Here is a 22166-nt window from a genome sequence, read left to right on the forward strand (position 1 = left end):
AGCGTGGAATGCCAGGTTCAAGATTAGATGCGTTCGAGTCTGACAACAGGTAAAAAGAAATATTAAGCAACGCATGCACACACATGAGAAAAAGAAGCGGGAGCAAAGTTTCAGCATGTGACCAACCGGTGGCTTGGTTCGATCGCTTTAATTTTCGTATGATAATGCGGCCGCGTCCGCCTGCCTGCCCACTCGCTCACCTCGGCCGTTCGAAAGCAGAGAAAAAAAAAAAGAAAGAAAGAAACGAGCAGCGCAGATAGTGTTGCGAAGCGTTTTCCACCGCTTCACATTTATTGTTAGTTTTCGTTCGTTTTCTTTCTTTCTTTGTATGCTCAAATTCGTGAACGTGCCTTAGTTCTGTATACGCAACACAATAGCCGCGGGTGGGACGAGCTGTAGAGAAGGATAGGGATGGGGGGGGGGGGGGGGGGTAGTGGGCGCGTGAGGCCCCGAGGAGAGCCAAGAAGACAGGCATGATGGATCGGCCGATCGCACCGCGGAGAGCACAAGCGCTAACCGAAACGTCCCGGTGGCGGCACGCGGTCGCCTGCCGCACGCATGTGCGTTTGTACAAAGGGCTCACGCGCTGGAGATTGCGCGAAGTCGGCGGCGGCCACCTTCTGCGCCCATGCCGCGGCGGTTTCTGCCGTTGCGCCAATTAGCGCGCCACACGCGCGAGCAGGCGTAATGAGGCGCGCGCTTACTCCGGCGTCGCGGTTTCTATAGCGCGCAGTGTATACCGGCGTCGCGTGAGCCGCAATGCCGACGTTGTCGTGGTCCTGGCATACGTGCAACACTGTATCGTCCTTAAACCGCTCGTTCGAGCCACTCCTTGTTCTTGGGGCAGTTTGTGCCGTTTTCGGCCTTCAATCCATCGTTCGGGAACGCAGGAGTGGTTATGTACTCCACCCGCAGGAAGGTTGCCAGTTTATTTGCTTCCTTTGGCGTAAAAGTAGCTCGTTATCGCTAGCGACAGCTTGAGTGAGCTTAATCATAATACGTGGCTTGACAAGAAAGCGTCTCGTTGCAGTGAAATCAGTCCTACTGTCCTTCAGGCTTGAAAGGTTGCCCGCTAACCTGTAGGGCAACTATGAGGCACTGGTTGTTTAACTCACTCTTGAAGCCGAGCCACACTGCTGTGAACGGGGACGACACGAATTTCTCATTCGACACGACCTTCATTCCGTTAAAAAAACATAGTCAAGGTAACTAGTAAGCGACGCGACACGTGAAAGAATGCCAGCACTGGAAACTGTGTCAATCTTGATTTCTTTGATCGTCATTTAAGTACCGGCCATTCTAGGCAACAGCGAGTCGTTGAAAAGGGAATAAGGTTTCTACAAAGTTAGAAAAGTGAAATCGAGCATAAATAGCATGCAGAAGATGTTAAAGTGCGCACAACAAATATTTGAGAAGTTGATTTTACGCTCTAGCGCCTGAAAAAAAAAGAAAGAAAAAAATAACAGACTCTAGTGGTGCTGACAGGCGCTTCCTATCACATAGAGTCCTCCTGCAAAACGTCCTGCCACACGTCATGTGCTCTAAATGTGTGCGTGCTTTTTTTTTATTGCCTCCTGCAGGTCTCATGAGCACTAACCTGGCCAACTGTCTGTCGGTGAAGCTGGACCAGCCAAAGGTTCCGCCCATCGACTACTCACGCTACGTGCGCAGGTGAGACGCGACCCCATGCAGTCGGAAGAAAGAATCTCTCCCTCGTTCCTTTTAATCAAAAGAGGAGCGCTGACATGCAACGTGTCCGCGCATTGCAGGTACTCCAGCGCGACCCAGTGTGGTAGCAATTACTGCAAAGACCTCAACTACCGGGAGCACTTCCACTGCCTCGACTGCAACTCCAGGGTAAGCTATACCGCTTATCGCCCATTTCGTTCTTCGCTGCGGTGTCATAGATTAAGAATGTGGTTACAGTGCATGAGGTGATAGGGGTTGACCGCAGGAAGGGAAGTGACGTGGGGTACAGGTGTGACGATAGCACAGAAGTTCGGGGCGGGTAGGAGAATTTGGCAAAGGCTACCTGCTGTAGCAGTGTGCTCAAAGGGATGGTTGGTTCATCATTGGAATAAAACAGGAACAGCGCGACACAGGGCGAGCGAGTAAAGAGCACAGAACCGTAAGCGCTGCATCACTAGCATTCAAATGCTTTATTTGCAGAAGCTGCGTATAAAGACATCATTGAAGCTGACATAAAAGAAAGAAAAAGAAGGTTAAGCGTTAGCCACGGAGATAATACAGTTCTTTTGTCGATAGTGGGAGGGACTCAGAACTGACGCATGCGTCGCCACTTGTGATTATGCAAAATGCCTCAAAGGTTTCCCGCGCGCACTTTTCACTATATAACTTCCAATGATTTCGCACTTCTTGAAGATCGGGGTGCAACCACACGTGTTACAGTGGACAGCCAGATGGCTGTACGGGTTTCGTTTTAGTGAAGCGGCATGCTCGCGCAGGCGATCATTAATGCACCTCCCTGTTTGCCCGATATAGCAAGGTCTACGATCGAGCGTGATTTTATAGACGGCCTGCTCTGTACAGTCAATGAACCCGCGAACATGGTTCTTGCAGCAGTTTCTTGCGCGACAGTATCCACCCTGTTGACTAATTTGCACAACCCGCTCAGTTTATTAGGGGCATTGCACACAACCCCAACTCCTGCCTTAGCCACAATTTTCGTAATGTTATGAGCCACACGTTGTACATATGGAATGACAGCAAGCCTAGATTTCGAAGGCTGTGACTGCACAGTTTGTTTTCCGGCGTTCTTTTACCAGGTCACCAGCAACGCTGCACGACAGTTAGTCGGTTGACTTGTGCCGAAAAGCTTTGTTCAACAGAGTGCTCGCACGAACGCGTGAGAGCAGCTCGTAAACATGCCTTACCGATTGCAGAGTCCATAATTTACAAATGGATCCATTTATCTGGGCCCTTATTCGCAAGGAAGTTCGTTCGCTAGAGCTGTTCGTGGCAACAAGTGCTATAGCTTTCGTGATAGTCTTTGGTGAAAGGAACCGGCCAGTGTCAATGAGTCCACCCCCGAATTTCTTATTCCATATATCCTTTCATTTAAGAGCTTGTGGTTAATCTCATCATAGCACTGCGATCTTAATACGCATCGAGAATGTGGTATTAAACTGCGATATATACTGTAATATCCGACCTACGTATCTGCATTTCGATTTAACTCGGATTATTTATCTCAAGCCGATACGGTCCAATATACGCGCATCAAGATATTCTCCCCACTATCTGCATCCATTGTGCACTGGCTCCATCTAAAATTAATACAAAGCTCAAATAGCTTGGAAAGAAAAATCGCTGTGACGGGGTTAATTAAGCATTAATTAGCCGATATATGAGGTTACTAACATTATAGTGAGCGGGGATTTGAACGTGGCAATCCCCCACGATATCAAGTTTTCATCATTACGAAAGCTCCTGACAGGATGCATGTACCGCGAATTCCGCGTTCTATCTGTATAGGTTTTCCTCTCATAATTATATTAACCGCATTGATCTTGTAAACTTTAGTTTTACTAGAGCTAGATGGGTGTTCACCGTTCTGTCTGAGCAAATGTATTATTACTATATTTTCTGCCTTGGCTATTTCCAAGGAAAATTCAGTAAATTCCCAAAATACTACTTCAAAGTTCTTATATACTTGCTCGCACATGATGTATCAACGATGTCGCTGGCGCGAAGAGAAAGACAAGGAGAAAAAAAAAAAAAAAGAGCGAGTGGTGAGGAGGCCGTGAAACTGGCCGCGCTAGCTGGTCACCATTATTCGCGCAAGCGCCAGAAAAAGAATGCGAAACTGGAAAAAACACAGAACAGCGGTCATAAACGGGAAACACGAAACTGGCGGGAAATACCGCGCCACCCGAACAACGTTCGCGCAGGCCTTACGTTATGCAGGCGCCGCCTAAGAGCATTTCCATCACGCGGAAGTCCGCTGGACCTGTTTTATGAGCGAAACACTTCGCAACTATTTATTGCATTTGGCAGCCTCTGCGCCAGTTAGGAAAGACGCGTCAAGGAAATATGTCGTCGCGCGCAACATTTTGTCTTAACGAGCGAAGTGATCGCGGAACTGCCCGGGTCACTTTGACGCCCGTGTGCCCGTTGATGAAGTGACTTACACATCGAAAAAGGACGGCGAAGTAAGGAACAAGCACAACAGGATTGGCCGTGTCGTGTTTATTATCACCTGTATTGTGCGTTGTGTTATAGTGTAAAGTTGCTTTCATTGATGAGCAACCAATTAGACAAAAGTGTGAACTTGGGTGCATAGCGCCCGCAGGGCTCACCAAGATTGAAGCATGCGATGTTCTGCTGCTTACTGCAGCGTCCAGAGTTGTGCTGTTGCATTCGCCACAACTCTATGCGAGCTTATTTAGACGCCAATTAAAAGACTGCATCAGAGCTTATTGCTCTGTTTTCCTGCCTTCTTGGAACTAGTCCTCAGAACGTGAGCGTGAAAGAACGTGATGTATTCGAGACAAGGGCAGTGCAAGACATGGAACTATTGATTTCGTGCAGTTCTTCCACGGAATATAGCTTATATGATACTGAAGAACGCTCCGCGAAGAGCCTCGTGACTTTACGCTTTAAGAGCTGCGAAGGGGGTGATCGTATCTGTTTTCCTTTTGTTTTTGTTTTCTTATTTTCCGCGAGCTGAAGAACCCTCATCACTTGGTCCCCCATATGTGTTTGCTCAAGATAGGTGAGAAGCCGAACGGCACGAAGTCGGCCGTGTTAAACCAAATATAAACGACGCCATTAAACACGTTCCTTCGTTCGACCTTGGGAGGGTTTTCGGTTTTTCTATCCTATCCTTTCCTTTTTTGTTGTTTATTTTACTTTAATTGCACGCCTCTAAAGTTTTAAGCGCCCGTCGTTCGGTGCTCCCCGCCAAGTTCGTGCTTACAGCGCCCGGTTCGCTCCGAAAAAGCGCAGCAAGAACGCGTGATGCCCGCCGTGTCTTGACCCCTGGCACTCGTTTCTCTTTTGCTCTATTTGTGCCGAAACTAACGCACTTTTGGAAGCAGGTGCCTCGTAGTAACGAAAAGTTAAGTGTGTACCGGCCTAACCTCTGCACACGAACCACAGAAGTAGAGGGCCAGGGAAAGAAAGAAAGAAAGAAAGAAAGAAAGAAAGAAAGAAAGAAAGAAAGAAGGAAAGAAAGGAAACACATCTACAGCAATAGGTAGAGGACCAGGAAAACGGAGAGAAAGAAAAGAAGGAAGACAAAACTAAAGAAGCGAAGAAACGATCCTCGTTAGGGAGGCGCTCGAAATGAATGCGCAGAACTTGATTACCACAGTGGTGTGCTACTTTTTCTCTCGCTGTCAGTTGCTCCGTGCTCTTGCTTGTCTTCTTTTTTTTACTTCGTTCCCGACCGAATGGTCAAGCTTTTAGTGGTAACCCAGGGGCGCATATTACCGGCGCCGAGAACGGAGCGACCGCGCCAGAAGCGGCGTGAAATATAGTCCTATGCGTATGGCCGAGAGGTCTTAAGGAGCGCTCGTCGGAAGCAAAAGAAATCGGCAGTGTGCGCGTAGGCCTATGATAACGCTGGCGCCTCGAGGCGCCATAGCGGGCGTACAGAGACGAGAATGCGGTCTTGGCGGCGACGGCACGAGCATGCTAGCACCTTTCGGGTGCCTCGATGCTCCGGCTTCTCTTATCCGTTTACTGAGCAACCCCATCGCCTCCCGTTGATAATGGATGCTGGTTTGTGGCTTCCGCGCTTTCTTCATTTGCAAATGCCTGGCTAATGCATCTCATCCTCGCCACCTTTCTGTTGTATATATGGGCGAACGCCTAGCCACACAAGGAAGCGCATAAAAACGTATGGGGCGTTTAATTTGGAACGCTTTGTTTGTTTTGTCCTTTAAGCACGCTGGCGATATCGGTGAGCAGAGATGGTCCTGAAGTAGGAGTTAAGTAGGGGACAAAGTTGCCAACGTCGCAATTTGCCGGCTACCTGTCTTTATTGGCGGCTCGCAGAAGCAGATTCTTCAGTGCCGCGGGAACTTGCCCCGTGGAGGAGACTTCAAGAAGCCATACGGGTTCTTGAACTCCGTGCGGATTTCGAGTTCGATGAACGTCGCTTCTTAACTATTGCGTTGCCTTTACTAATGCAGCCTTGAGTCTGTGCTCGACGTCGATACTGTGGCGTAGGGCAGCATACATTCCGATTCCGAGAAAATTTTGCAGTGCGTAAAGTGTGTAGACGCTCAGAAAGAGTGTTGGTGACGTGAATACCGTACGGGACCGTTTATTAGGGATATGTCTCAACGTATATATACGTTGAGACAGATCACTAACTGAGCACTCCGTTCGGAATTTAGAAATGACAGCTGTTGACTCTTGCCGAGCGAATCTGAAGGGTGTCGTACCTCTCGCCAGGCAAACTACGTCATACATGTAGGAGCATTGTCGAAGTGTTCTTGGACGTGTACGTTTCTCTCTTTACAGCTATTTCGTGTTGACAGCTGCCACAAGCACGATGAGTGATGTGCTGGCAGCCCTGTGGTCAAGAAGAGCTTAAGGCAGCGTTTTAAACATAACTACGGGTACGCTATTGTTAAATATGGTCGCTAAAATTCGCGGTCAAAAATATAATATAAGTGAAACCACACGAAAATATGTTTTATTGGCGCTGCGTGCGGCTTATACCTTACGACTTATTTTCGGAGTTATTTCCTGTGGCCGCTACGATCTGACGCCCATCTCATCTGCAAAATATATCTGCACATGAGCTTTTTGGTACCGCGTCGTCACCGAGAAAAAAAAAAGAACGGCGGGGTTTCTATCGCTGTTTATCGCGCCGTTTTCTTTTTTTCTGTCATGAAGACATGTCAGCTTTTACTGTTTCTTCAACTGTTTTCCGATAGTGTTGACTGCACACAGCTTATACCTCACAGGAGATGCCTTCTTGCTTCTATATGCGTAGGTCTTTGTGAAGAAGGAAGAGATGATCCGGCACTTCAAGTGGCACAAGAAGCGAGACGAGTCCCTGCAGCACGGCTTCCTGCGCTACAGCCCCATGGACGACTGCTCGGAGAAGTTCCCCAACTGCGCCCACAACAGGAAGCAGACGCACTACCATTGTCTAAAGGTGAGCTTTGCCGCGATTTTTATGCTTCCTTTTTTGTCCTGCGTTATGTGAACTAATCACTCCTGTTCTATTTCTTGAGATAAGGCAATGACTGGAATGTCAGAACTACTGCGTTGTGTGTCAAATATTGAAGTCGACTCACTTCCCATGTGTTTCCTGTTTTGAATTTGTTCACACGAATCCGAAACCGTGTAACAGTTGGAAGAATTAACAAAATGTTTGTTTCGGATAGTGCATTTAAAACATTTTGGTCCCAGTTCAAACTTAACGAGCTGTACTCATAAAAATTATCTTAGAACAGTTATGAGCGCTGCAGTTGCCAGTAAATTGTGATATTGTTCATTTTATTAACGAAGGTGACCGGCCAGTTGCAAACAACTCTTTTGGACGAAAAGCTCTGTGAGTTAGGCCACAGATCTTCGTTAGATACTTACGGTAAACCTCTGCAGCTATCAGTATTTTGAGAATTGAATGTCACATCTGTCTCTTCTTTCACATTGCAGGATAACTGTGACAAGGTGTACATTAGCACGTCAGACGTTCAAATGCACGCCAACTACCATCGTAAGGACTCGGCCATCATCCAGGAAGGCTTCCAGAGGTTCCGCGCAACCGAGGATTGTAACACTCCGACGTGCCTCTTCTACGGGCAGAGGACCACGCATTTCCACTGCCGTCGACCAGGCTGCAAGACCACCTTCAAGAACAAGGCTGATATCGGTAAGCGCACCAACCTGTCTTGCTCCACACGCACGCTATCAGCAAAAAAGAAAAATGATTGTCGCATGTGTTTTGCGACTTCATTCACTTGGGCTTCATTCGCCCTTGAAAAAAGAATCATGTGAACGCAATTGTCGGTGCAGCTGTGCCGACGTGACTTCGTTTATTCTTTTTGTTACGTCTCAGTTTTTCAACACCAACACTAACGGAGTCGCCCACATTTAGACTATGGTGAATGGTGAAATCTGGATCCACTATTGTGAATGCTTACGATATGTAGTTCTCTACTTTAAAAGGAGCCATCTGTGAGGCTTATATATTAGGGTGTAGAAGGGCCATCTTCCAGGCCCTTTCGTAACACCGTCTTTCTTTTTTTCTCTCCATTCGTCCCGCAGAGAAGCACAAGACGTACCACATCAAAGACGAGCAGCTGAACAAGGACGGCTTCAAGAAGTTCATGAAGCACGAGCACTGCTCGTACGAGAACTGCCGGTTCTCGCGCATCTGCAACCACATCCACTGCATCCGGCCGGGGTGCAGCTACGTGCTGCATTCCAGCGGGCAGCTGTACTCCCACAAGCGCAAACACGAGCGCCAGGACACCGAGATGGCCTACCGCAAGTTCAAGCTGGCCCAGAGTATGCTCAAGAGCTACGGGCAGCCCGGCGACTTACCTCCCGGAATCACCGCCGAACAGGTAGGTCAACGAACCCTTGCGGTTCAAACTGGAACTTGCGTTGCCCTATGTGCCACGCCGTAAACATCGCCAGAACAGTTAAGCAGCGTCGACGTGCAAGAACCTTTGCGAGGCGATGTTCAATACAGCCTCACCGGCCTTGCAGATCCGCTAGACAGGTCGTGTGTACTGGGCTTTGCCCTTCCTCGGGTGGTACTGGTCAGATCACGATTCTGCGGTGCCGGCGTGCAGTGGTACCAAGTCAATGATCCTGCGGTTCTTCGCAAATTAATTCGCAAATAGCCAGTCACGGTCCTCGCGCCGCATTTGAACTTCGAAAGTCATCCCCGAGCTAAATATCTTTCGCGGAAGGTTGAAGCCCAAACTCAACGAGATAGTTCAGCCACTTGTCCTTCTCTACAGAAATATGTTTTGCTCCGAAGAAGTAAAAAAACAATATTTTTTTCTTGTAATCAATTCCACTTTTCTGAGAAATCCTACGGAAAGCACGAGATCAACATATTCTCGCAGCAGGAGCGGGAATAGGGTGAAGGGACACGAGATTGCCCGGAAGCGTCATTCGTGGCATATCGCACGGTACATTTCTCACGCATTACTCCTATCTCTTTCGCAGCTGGCCCTGTGCGAGCAGAGCTTGAGCAGCTCGCCCGTGCAGAGCATGTTCCCCGGCGGCGTGCCCTCCGGAACGTCGCCACTTCAGCAGGGTGCCAACATCGGCACCGCTACGCCCGTGACGACAGCGTCTGGAGGAGTAGGAAGCCTGGGCCCCGCCGCGGACTCTAAGGGTCTCGTCGGCAACCACCACCACCACCACCATCAGCAGCAACAGCAACAGCAGCAGCAGGCGCTGTCGTTCGACGGCAGCAAGCAGCTCGGCAGCATGGGCCTCAGCAGTAACGGCGGTAGCGGCTCGGCGCCGCAGCCCGGCGCGTCCGACGCGAGCCAGCAGCCCAAAGCGCACAACATGCTCGACCCGGCGTTCCTGTCGGCGTTCCTGCCCAACGCTTCGGGCGTGGGCGCCGCCATGCACCCAGGTCTGGCGTTCAACTTTGCGACCAGTCAGGGCTTCGGCAGCAGCGCGAAAGAGGACGACGGCTGCGCGCCGCCGAGCAACGGTCAGAGGGCGCTCGACGCCGCCAGAGATGCGGCGAAAGTGGAGGAGACCTGGCAGCGGTACATGGTCAGGTGAGCTACTCTGTCGTGCACGTGCATCGTTCGCAGGGCCTTGCAGCTATTCTTGCCGATGACTCGCTCATCTCGGCGCAAGATCAGAAGCTTGCGGCAGCAGATAGGCGATCTGTGCACGTTGTCTTCGCATATAGAATGAATTGACCGCATAAGCGATGTCGACAGTGAAGCTTAGTTTAATTAGTGCGAGTAAGTCTTACTTTTTTGTGCGGCACCAAAACAACTTGGTAATTGGCGATAACATCGCTTTACCACTTGAGCTCAGGTTTTCTGCAAATTGGGATGAAACTTTACTAGCGCGATTATGGGTTATTCTAAATACGCGCAGACAAAATGCACACTATGCAATAAGTCACGCCGTTATTTTATGCTTGTTCGTTTGGTGATGTCCACAGGCCCGCTACTATGCGTACTATATGCATATTTGTTCTCTCTGCGCAGGTACTCGCCAACGGATCTATGCCGACCCGAATGCGAGTTTATCTACCGCGAGCATTATCACTGCACCACCGACAACTGTTCCATGGTTTTTCCTGGAAAAGACATTGGAGGAGTTCAAGAACATGCGAAGTGAGACTTCGGCCTCTTCAGCTCATGCATTTTGCTTATATATGCCATAGAAAAATTGATTGCTGGTGGAATTTACTGGCACAGTTGTGTGGAATATGGCAATGTGCACCGAATCTATATTTAAGCAAGCTTTCTATTCTTTTTTTTTTTGCTTTAAACTGTTTTGACAAATCGTAGGGCCAACCCATAACAGTGTTATTTTTCATCAATTATTAATTATGCCCCTTGTTAATTACAGGAATCATGAGCATCAGGATCAGATTACGCAGTGCTTCTACCACACTGTGGGAAAGAGCATCGATGGAGAATGCCCACCTGATTGCCCCTTCACATTAAAGGAAAAGCACTACCATTGCCAGTGGGTGAGTACATCAACTATTGTACACTTGCCATCTTAGAATGATCGAAACCTTTCTTCAACTGCTAAGAAAGGGTAATTTGGTGTTTGCAGTTGGGCGTAATTTTGTGTAACTCATGACGATCTCACGCTTTCTGCAGGATGGTTGCAGGGACATTGTGAGCAGTACTGACAAGCCCTTTCGGCGGCTGGACCACTACAAAATGCACGAGTACACGACCAAGTTGAGCATGTCCAGGGACCAGTTCAGTGCCATCCCATCGGTGCCCATAGACGGTGTCTTCAGGCGCAAGCGGGGACGGCCACCAAAGAACCGCATGATTGAGGTGAGCAGCTCATACTGTAGCTAGATGCAAATTCTTTTATGTATATAAGCAGCGTACAACTAATATAAAAACTGAAGTTTCATAGGGCTATCATGCCCACTGTTAGCGTGTTCAATCTTTCTCAGAGAGCTGGAAGGTATTTCTTTCATTTTGTAAGCTTACCTGGTAGAATAACTATTGAGGATCGCATCCTGACATCTGCCGCTGTTAACACATGCTGTGTGAACGGCACGAATGCCATTTTCGCCGTTGCCCAAGAAGCAGCGTTGAGTTGAAGACACTACCCAGGTTTTTCAGTATGATGGTGGTTTTCGTGTTGAAGTTTGCCGACGGTCCTTTTTGATCTCTTCCGCTCTCAGTTCCCGCTCGGCCCCGCTTCACCTCACCTGTCGCAAGCGATCTACGCGAGCTTCAAGCTTCCCAAGCCTGGATCTAGTCAAAACATGCCCACCCTCTTCCCACCGTTCCAAGGACCGGGCGGCACCGGTGGTCTCCTAGGGATGCCCGGCCCTTCCAGCATGCCTCGCATGCCGCTGGGCTCCGGTGGGATGGACTTCACAGTCGAGAACCAGCAGGCACTGCAGTTCCTCCAGCAGCACCAGCATATCCAGGAGAAGTTGCTGGAGCAGCAGGAGAAGCACTCTGCTGAACAGGCTGCTCTGATGGCAATCAAAGCCGAACCGAAGGAGCAGTCGGAACCGGAGACGACAGCGCCTCGCACCACGCCCACGCCGTCGCAGCCCACGACCAATCCTGACGTGAGTACGATGGAAATGTCTCGTGACGTTCTCTGAAATGATTACGCTGCTTCGTCGTTTAATCCTGTCTAAATAAATGAGAAATACACGTCTAAATACACGAGAAAAGAAAAATAGTTTTTCTCGGTGACCACAGCGTTGAAATCGATGAGCTTTGTTAAATTAAAGAAAAAAAAAAGAGGTGAAAATCTAGTGACTGTAGGAAGAGAATTTTTATTGAGGCCGTCAATTTGCTTATAAAGATTGTTGGAAATTGTAAGGTTTACAAAAATCAAGCTATCAAATTTGCAACTCAGTGAAGAATTGCGAAGATATTGCAATTCTGCAAACTGCACCTATGAATACATTAAAGCAGACAAAACTGGCGTATTACACATGCCTGTCAAATATGTGACTAGCTTGTGAACAGTACTTTTGCAACTGCCTTGTAAGCATTGACACTTAAGCCGTAAATTAAATGCCAACTTTGTCTGCTTTAGATGCTCTAACAGATAAAGTTTACCGAACTACGGTGTCTGTCTTTAGTGCAGAACTACGAATTTGTAAGCTTCGTGCTTCCATTTCTTTCTTCAAACAAATATTCGCCAAACTGTGTAAAAAAATTCAGACTGTAAATCAGAACTTTGCCTTCCACGATCACTGTCTTTCACTGTCTTTCAAGTTAAACAAATTTCGTCCGAATTGGTTCAGAGGTTATCTCAGGAACGAATTTCCACGTTTTATATGTGCTTGAATAGACGGCATCAGAGTTGGGCCCTATCCAAAGCTTCCTCCTAAGAACAACATCTTTGCCGCTCTCGAGCATTACCGTGCATGGTTCTTTAGCACATGCTTTCCATTTTTTCACTTCTTCGGTTCATAAACGCAGCAGTGGTGCGCAGGTTATATCAACGAATTCTTCAACACTCCCGCAGGTTCACGAGGGCTTCTTCATCTTCCCCGAGAACAGCGTATGTCCGGACAACCTGTGCGCTTTTCTTGGTCAGCGGCACTTCCACTGTGTCCAGGCGCGGTGTCACTACGTGACCGACCGGGAAGACATCCTAGTGCTGCATTCCAAAGACTTCCACGACAACATCGACATCATCGAGGGATTCGTCTTCTACGACCGAAGCGTCGACTGCCGGCTGCCCGGCTGCCATAGCAACAAGGTCAACAGGCACTTCCATTGCACGCGACCCAACTGCAGCTACTCTTTCGTCCGCTACTCGACCATGAGTCTGCACGAACAGAAGCACAGCAGTCCTCAGCAGCAGCTCCGGCAGCAGCCCAACAGTTCGCCCTTGCAAGAGGAAGAGGACGAAGGGCCCTCGCCTCCGAAGAAGAAGTCCTGTTCCAGCGACGATGACCGAACCGCTAGTCCGGCCGCTAGTGACAGCTCCCAGAAGACGGTCGTGAAGTCCTCCGGAACCTTCTACCCGCTCTCTGCGTTCACGAATAGCGGCGGCGCCGGCGGCAACAACAATAACAGCGGCGTAGGCAAGACAGGCAATGACAACGGGAGCCACAACGAGGACGAAGAAGCGGAGAAGGAAAGGCTGCGCACGAGTCCGGCATCGAGCACGGCCTCTTCGCTGCCCGACACGGACCAGCAACCACTGATGAAGCTCCTGATGAAGCCGACCGCGGCGGCCAGCATGCCGGTGGCCAACATAATCCCTGGCATGGAAAGGCACGTCATGTTCAGCGAGTGCCAGAGCTGCGGAAGGCCCTTCTGCAAGAAGAAGAAGCGGGAGCACTTTCACTGCAACGTATGCAATCAGGTGAGGACCATTTCTGTTAATATCCTTCGCTTCTCCCTCTCGACGTCGTAGTGATAAGTTACGTATTGATACGCACGAACTTTACCGGAGTAGTAGGAAGCAGGAGCGTTTCTCTGTGTTTGAGAACCTTTATTCGGTGAAGTTCGAGTGGCTGATTTGCTGAAAAGTCGCAGAATGATTAGCGAACGCTTCAGCCACACCTTTGGGGCATTCAGCCGAAATCTTTGTTTAGCCTATTTCGATAGGTAGAGGAATGACAGCAGGAATATATGGCTTACACGACGAGTATCATACTCACTATTAAGTGAATGACTAATATTGAAATTTTCCCTGTAATGATAGTTTGCATGAAGAAGATTTAATTGCTGTAAAGCTCGAATTTTTTGCTCCGGTACATATACAAAGAAGAAATGCGCTTGTTAGGCAGCCGCTGAACAGCATCGAAAAGCCACCGAACTAATTTAAAGGAAGTCAAGCATCCATGCTCGAAGGTATCAGTATATTTATTTAGGCTCCGAAATATTTTGCATAATTAGACGAAAACTGCATAGTTCTCTTCAAAGATGAGTAAAATGTAGACTTAATAACTTCACTGCTGTGATGCAAAATCGTATTTTGAAATTTTATACCGCACCATATGTGTGATTTAAAGTAAACAAGTTAAACCTACACCATTTCGCTTTAAGCTACACTGATATGTTGTCTTAAACGTTTGCGGAATTCGCATAACCGAGGTAACAAGCGCCACTTACACCAAATATAATATATTGATTTGGCACTCTTCAAATTCTGTGCTCGTAACCTTCACAGAACAGGAATATAATCGTTTGTTGTTATTTACGAAGTTGGGAACCTTTAAGGTTGCCATTATTAATTAATATTTGTTGATTCACGTTTATTTCTGTAAAATTTCCAAGGCTTAAGTGAAGATTGTGTGACCGTGAACCAATAGTACTTGACTTTAGATGCAATAGTTCTGTGCAAGTCGTTCTATCGGCTCCCTAAGATAGGTTTTCTGTCTTTTACATGTATTTACATGAGAAATCACCGCCGTATGGCGGCTTTGCCACTGTGTAACCGGTAATGCCAAGAAGCCAACCCTCTGTGATGTTTCCCGTGTAACGCAGGCGTTCTCGAGCTTCTCCCGGCTCCGGCTGCACGTGGGCAAGCACTCGGGCGCTCCAAGTCCCGTGCCCGTGTACCCCGACGGCCGCACCACACCTTTGTCCGGGCAGTCTTCGCCGGTGTCATCAACGGCGCAGGGAGAGTCGGACGCCGACGAAGAGCAAGAGACGCCTGGGCGCACGGACTCCCCGTCCTCGAAGAGGTCGTCGCCCGACCCGAGGCCCCAGGGAGGCCCTCCTCAGCTTGTGCCCCAGGGCTACCAGCCCCCTACGAGCACCACGGCGAACAGCAACAACGAGGATCAGCAGCAACAGCACCCGTTCTTCAGCACGCCTCCCAAGCTGAGCCTACAGAACATCCAGAACATGCAGAACATGCAAAACATGCAAAACATGCAAAACATGCAGCACATGTTCTGGCCGCCCGTCTCGTCTCCCGGCATGATACCGGGCATGGCGCCTCTCAACCCGGCGCTGCTGGGACTGGGCGACATGGCGGGCCACCCCAACATCGACCTGCAGCACTTGGCGCTCATGTGCCCGTCGGGCGACATGTTCTACAACTCGGCCAACCAGATGAACGCCGCCGCCGCCGCAGCAGCCGCGGCCGCTGCTGCCGCCGCGGCGTCCGACCAGAAGCGGCCCCTGTTCGGCAACTGCAAGGGCGACGAGCCGCTCACCATGGTGAGCGAGGCGAAGCGCATGAAGATGCCCAGCCTACGCATCCTCAAGGACGAGCCGGTGCCCGAGGGCTACGTGCGGTTCCGCTTCAACGAGGACTGCGGCTACCGGCACTGCGGCTACCGCGAGCACCAGACGCACTTCCACTGCACGCGCAAGGACTGCGGCTACAGCTTCTGCGACAAGACGCGCTTCGTGCAGCACACGGCGCGCCACGAGCGACTGGACACGCTCATGGGCGGCGACTTCCGCCAGTTCCGCGCCAACGTGCACTGCGGCCGCGCCGACTGCCCGCACGCCGCGAGCCAGGCGGCGGCCAACGGGCCGGGCGGCGTGGGCGGCGGCGGCGGCAGCAACAAGGCGTCGCACTTCCACTGCCTCAAGTGCGACTTCGTGTGCACGGACACCAACAAGGTGGTCGCGCACCGCCGGCAGCACGCCAAGCTGGACAGCATCAACGCCGCGGGCTTCGAGAAGTACACGCCCTCGCAGAACTGCGGCGTCGACAGCTGCAACTACAACGCGAAGCAGACGCACTACCACTGCCTCAAGTGCCAATACGCGGTGCTGGGCCTGTCGCAGATGTCTTCGCACAAGTACCGCCACATGGACTGATTGACTGAGGGCGCTGGCGGGCGCAGCGGTGTGCGTTGCGGCGTCCGTGACGCGCTGCGCGAGCCGGTCACGTGTACTCGGCACTTTTGTGGTGGTGGCTGAGAAGACTGTCCGTCTTCTTCCTCCTCGCTCGCCTTTCTGACGAGTGGGTGTTGGACGACACCCGCAGTGCACGCGTGGGGACGAGCAATCTTTTTTTGTTTGTTTTCTGTCGCAATGAACTGTAGGAGCCTAAGAATGTAGAGAATGCCAAGCATTCTGACTTAATAGTGAACACTTGTTCCCTGGGCCTGCTTTGCTCTTCCTTTTAATGTTTCGCTGGCGTGTTGTGCATCGAAACGTGTTTTGGTGTCATCGAGTAGGATGGCGTTGTGTCATCACATTTGCATCCGTTTTCTTTTTGTTTCGAGACCTTACGTCACACGGTTATGTGTCACAATACAGTCGAGGTCTTGGTTGAGTGTGTGTATTTAAGCGTTCAACCTGTACGGTGAGCGAACAAGAACAAATGGACAACGTGGGCTGCGGTGTCTGTGACGTAGTGAACAACGTGTGCAATGCTTGGATTGTCGAGCCTCTCTCCTTCATTATTATTATTTTTTTTAATATTTCTTCCACTAAGCAACGTGGTGGAAGTCTAGGCCCTCGGTACCGTTTGGTCGTGAGGCCACTGTATGCTGTTTACAGACTGCACAGCACGTATATATATACATATATGTCATGCAGTATAATTGAAATAAGATTATGCACTAAAACAGAGGCAGTAATTTTGTACATTGCCATTTTTCCCCTTCTCGCACGACAAGCTGTACGTACGTGTGCACGGTCTACAAAGCGGCTTTGTAGGCTTCCCGGTGCTTTAATATCAGCGCTGCTGTTCATCAGTGCGCGCACGCAAATTCTTTATTATTCTTGCACATACCTGTAGGGCAACCAGCGCGGTGCGAGCATCTTCTTTTTTTTTTTTTAGCTATGTCTATATGCCCACCACGAGGGGTTGAGCGGTTCACTTTTCCAATTTACTGGCGCCTTTTACTGAATTAAGTGATGTAATTCTAAGCTTTCTTATGGAATGCGGAATATCACGACTTGCACAAGAACATTCATGCGTCGCGCTAATGGGAGCGAAGCACTATAAATTTTCGCCCTTTCGAAAAAGAAGTGTTGCTTGCTTGTAGTTGACAGTTTATATTTGAACGCGTGTTTCGTGTGTCATGCCAGGACAACTTGAACCTTTCTTTTCCTTCGCTTTTTTTTTTTTCACTTTCGATATGAAGAAGGTATACATTTATGGAAGGGACTCGCCAGGGGCACTTGTAACATTGACTCTATGCAAGGTGACAAGAATCCGGGCAATAAGAATTGTGAAAAGAAATACCGAGCTTTAACACTTCACGCGTGTGTTGGTCCGCTCGCGTGTCAAGGAAAGTTAATATTGGAGTAGCAGTTTAGGTTAAGGAGGCTAGATTGCTGGCTTGTCGATGACGTGAAAGGCAGCTGCGTGCTTTGCTGATGGCTTAGCTTGTAGGTCCACAACGCGAAAGCAAAACGTGTGGTCAGTGGAGCTGTATGCACCAATGTATATGTGTACAAATCACGCCACAGCGAAACGGAGCACTGAGAGTGTGAATTGCTGTAGTTGATGAAAGGACGGCAAAAGTGCAAAAGAGAAAGAAGCCTCTCAGAGGGAGCTGCTGTGGTCGCATTTATGATAGAGCGTGGTTCAGGAAACCGTATGACAAATGATTGTATCTGCACTTGTTGTCCAGTTCATTTGCTTAGTCTGTTCAGTACATCAAACAAAGGAAAACATATTAGATACTCTAGGCGTTGGAACACACTTTCATTACGCACCTGTGTTTCTGTGTCCGAAAGCAGCACTGTCGTCTGTAAACGAGGCTGTGTACTCTCACAAAGCTTATAAACATCGTGTATTACGTCGTCGGTTATATCTGTATTTAACTCAAATTTCGAATATCAGCTTGTCTGTACCGTTGCAGGTCAACGTCACGCACTGCAACTGGCGCACTGTCATCACGTGAACTTCATTTGTAGCGCATGACTTCATTTTTCTTTCAGTCTCATCGGTTATTTCTTGAACAAGTTAGGTGCCTCACACTATATAACGAAGCTAACAGTAGGCCTAAACTGGAGAGACAAAGGCGACATTTGGACAGGCTGTCGGTAATTTGAATGTCCTTCCTTTTTTTTTTTTTTTTTTTTTTTTACAAAAGAGTCTTCACTACGTTTTCATGGCATCCAGTTGTGAGAGCCGTTTTCGTCACTCGTGAATCGTTTGTGCGCTTTTCTTTCTCGGTTCTGTTTCATTGTACTCTTCTAGCACACGGTAGCGAATGCTACTTCATTTGATGAAAACTTCCGGTGATCGCGTTTCCGAGGCGTTGCAGTGTGCCAGTGCAGGCACACCAACACTCGACTGTATATCAGAGCATTTCAGCAAGTGGCGGTAAATTATATACCCTCCCCCCCCTCTCCTTCGTGTACATAACTGATTATTATTATTTTTCGTTATTTTCAAGAGAAAGGCTAAACTCGTGGATAACTCCAATGTTCTTATTGAAATGCACGTGTAATGCAGGAATGACTCTCGTTAAACTACCGCCCAGCCGATTTTAATGAATTTCTTGACATTTTAAAAGAAAGCGCTACATTCTAGTGATTGGCGGCAGCCCCCCGCAGTTTTACCTGATGCTGGAATCTTTTTACAAAGTCTGACGTCAAGCTTCATATATAATTACGCAACAAGTTCACAACTTTCGGACTCTGGAAGATCTGGCGCATTGCATTTCTGTAAACTGCATTTATAAGACCACCTGAAGCAAGAAATCTGGCCTAATATACGTTCACAAGTATATCACAATGTTACCAAATATTGGGAAGTGCTGAAAGGAAGATCCAAACAAAAATGTTTATACCTTCATAATTGAGGCATAAAATATATGTTGCGTTTCGATTTGCTATACCTATTGATGCCTCTAAAGTCGACGAACCTAGCGTACTAGTTTTCAGTTTATGCGAAATCCTCGCTTCATTTGCGCGTACTTTGCAAAAGTGCCGTTCCCACATTATTCCTACATATTAAAGCACTGTACAATCCATCAGTATTACCCGCTTTAGATGCTCTAACGGGAGCAGATAACAACATTGTTGTGCATTTCATTACTGCAAATTTAGAGACTGTCGCGCTCTAACTATTTTTACCTTTCTTTTCTTACTCTTGGCCTGTATTGTTAACAAATATTGAGGGCTTCAATGCGAAATCGCTCTGAACCTTCCCTTCTTAACACTAACAAACTTTATTTGAATCGGTTCAGCAATTTCCCGATGGCAGCATTTGCGGGTTTCGACTTTTCATTTCTTTTTAAATATGGAGACGCCTAAGTTTGTAGTTTACTCTTCTCGCCCGCTATCTCAGCTTTTTTTCTTTCTTTTTTTATACCGCTCCTCTTAGCGCCCCGTGGGAGTGAGCGTGGGGTAAAGTGTAATCAACCCGGTGATCGTACGCGTGAGCCTGAACCGCTGCAGGGCAGATAACTGCGCGTGTCCGCGTTAATGAAACACGTCTTCCCGCCGAATGTACAGAAAGAGCGTGGCTGGCTGGCCTTGGCTTCTAAAGACGAGTAGCCGGACGACGAAACTATATATCGTCGTTCCTTGTCCGGGTCATTTTTTTTTTTTTTTTCGCGAGCCGCCGAGGCAGGAGAGAGAGAGAAAGAGAGAAAAACCCAGCATTATTTTTCTAGGGAGAGATTAACAGCCTGTCGCAATACAGGAACCAATTCTGTGCCCATTTCTCCTTTACTTCCTTCCTTTATTATTTTTTTTTCTTCGAGCTTGTACATACCATAAATATAACAGCAGGCGCAGGGCACGTGTTGCGACCTACAGTGGTGAGATAATCTATGCATACTACTTGCCCGTTCCCTCTAACCACCGTTTATTGGATTTCAGTGTCGTGGTATAGCCCAGCCACACGTTTCTCCTTTTTTTTTTTTCCTTAGGTTCCTTCAGTGTACTTTATCGTTTTTATGAATGGGTAGCCCACATTTATCTCTTGTCCTCTTCCTATTTTGTTCCTGTACGATATACTTAACCGAACAGCTTCCGTGCCCAAACTTTTGGTTTTGCTTTGTTATTTTTCTTTCCGCGAAGGGCTTTCGTGTTGCTGTCTTCCCGGCAGTTCAGAAACATTCTGCTTCCGTTGTGTCAAGGTGGCGTGAATGCATGCAACTTTGTAAGCTTAACATTGTCTAGGCGCAATTTTTTTTTCTGTTGTCCACACTTAGCACAAAATTGTTCATAAATATGCTCCGAGCAAGACTCGTCGATGTACATTGATTGGTTGATCGACTGATTGATCGATTGATCTGTAGCAAAACACAAAGAAGAAGTGGACTTAGCGTTGCAGTATCTGCAGGCATTTGCCCCGCCTTTAGCAGCAGATTTGATTCCCCCCCCCCCCCCCCCCTACAGAACTGTCACTGACGCCTTTAAGTGATTCCGATATGTTCTGGCGTTGCCTTTACTTTTGTATCTGTTTTTCCTGCAACATTGTGGCGTGCGGAAGCCTTGTCAACTCTGCACAATGATGCGCCCCGATAAATTTCTCGCAACCGACGCTTCGACCAAATGTTCAATCAACGCTGCCGCAGTAGCTGTTCCTCTCGCATTGTTCACTCTTTTCCTTTGTCTTGAGTTCGCATGCGTCGACTAGCATGCCTCAAGGCAGAGATGAGCGAACTTATTTAAGCTGCTTTCCAAAGGCCTTTTTTTATTGTTTCGTTCTTTTTTTTTCGTACTTTTGTTTTTTCTCATCTTTGCTCTTTCTTTTTCTTTTTGTCGTCTTTTCGTTTCTACCCCCCTTCTTCGTCTCGTCCTGCACAAATGTTATTTAATATCGAGACTGTTCAGCGTGTGTGCCTCTTGTACATAGAGGGATGTGATCACGATTTTTAATAGTGCTGTGTGTGCCTTACATTTGAGATCCCCAAATTTCCCCCCTTATCCTGTCTCCCATTTCCGCAAAATAAAGGATGTGATAGAAACATACAACACTCCGTTTTTTCTTCTTCATTTACTTTGTCTCGTCATCTGCTCCGGTTGAAACCTCCTTTTCCTGAGGTCGCCAGAGCGAACGAAACGTACAGTGGCCGTTTGGTATTGGCCGCAATACGATAGCCTAAAATATGGTCCACAAAAAGGTAGGCGCAACAGGTCTTTTCGACTGACCGCAGTTCAACTAGAAGCATGACCTCCTAGATTTGTTTCTGTCACTCTGTGAGAGCCGTCAATAAGAGGAGTGTGTGTGGGGAGTAGAGAAAACGTAAAGTGGCCACCATATGTTATGACTGATTCGTACATGTATTTGAGCAAGAACCGAAAAAATCGATTTTAGTAACAACTAAGAGGGACCAACTGACAATGTAGAGAAGCAAAGCGCAGGGCAAATTACTTGCAAATTATTCGAGGCTGCCTTGATGCAGCAGAAAAGGCCTTATACGCAGTTCAACTCAAATAACGTATTACCATCGCTATCTGTATGGTACTACGCCATACCTCTGCTTAAATGGATGTTAAAATCAGCCGCATTGACTGTTAGTTGCGCTGGTAGACTGTTCAAAAGTTATTACATATACGTCTATTAATAAAATGAAGCTTTCTTTGCATATAATTTCATGATTTAGCGTCGGTCGGTTGCTCTGTCTGTCTGTCGCTCGGTCGCAGGTCAGGTTCACGTCGAGTAGATTTGCAATCACTTAAAAAAATTAAGGCCGTCCGGTACCGGGATTCGAACCTCGGCCCCCCAGCCCAACGATCCGATGCTCTAACCCAGTCTTTCTATAACTGTCGGTCATGACTCCCAAAAGTGTCATCAGCCTCTTTCTTGGCGCTATGGGGGGTCCAGGTAAACATCCTGCTTGCCGGAACACAGATGAATTTCCAGTACCGGTGATTGTACTCTTTCACCGCTGTCTTCCTTAAGAGTACCATATATATATATATATATATATATATATATATATATATATATATATATATATATATATATATATATATATATATATATATATATATACGGAAGATAAGAAGGGGAGTTAACCGAGGGCCCCGACTTTTATTAATAATATCATAGGCAGCCAACAAACAAAGACACCAAGGACAACATGGGGGAAATAGGCTTACCTATTCAATTTTTCCAGCAGGACAAAC

General features: G+C 48.0%; 1 protein-coding gene across 1 annotated transcript; it reads left to right on the forward strand.

Moving 5' to 3' along the window:
* Window positions 1–603: 603 nt before the first annotated feature.
* On the forward strand, window positions 604–21008 carry LOC126520839 (zinc finger protein castor homolog 1-like). The gene is made up of 12 exons (XM_050169623.3): window positions 604–1671; window positions 1770–1857; window positions 6971–7135; window positions 7639–7855; window positions 8251–8552; window positions 9166–9737; window positions 10182–10310; window positions 10549–10672; window positions 10809–10994; window positions 11354–11752; window positions 12667–13515; window positions 14643–21008. The coding sequence occupies exons 1-12, from the start codon at window positions 1535–1537 to the stop codon at window positions 15933–15935; spliced, it is 4461 nt and encodes a 1486-aa protein (XP_050025580.3). The 5' UTR covers window positions 604–1534; the 3' UTR covers window positions 15936–21008.
* Window positions 21009–22166: the final 1158 nt, after the last annotated feature.

Source organism: Dermacentor andersoni, chromosome 3, assembly GCF_023375885.2.
Source record: "Dermacentor andersoni chromosome 3, qqDerAnde1_hic_scaffold, whole genome shotgun sequence".
In the NCBI taxonomy this organism is placed as follows: Eukaryota; Metazoa; Arthropoda; class Arachnida; order Ixodida; family Ixodidae; genus Dermacentor; species Dermacentor andersoni.

Bases quoted from the DNA above. Each gene is read 5' to 3' on its own strand.
- LOC126520839 (XM_050169623.3), top strand. From the start codon at position 1,535: ATGTGCTCTAAATGTGTGCGTGCTTTTTTTTTATTGCCTCCTGCAGGT. The intron at 1,858-6,970 runs GTAAGCTATACC...CTATATGCGTAG, and splicing joins GCCTCGACTGCAACTCCAGG to GTCTTTGTGAAGAAGGAAGA. The intron at 7,856-8,250 runs GTAAGCGCACCA...TTCGTCCCGCAG, and splicing joins CAAGAACAAGGCTGATATCG to AGAAGCACAAGACGTACCAC.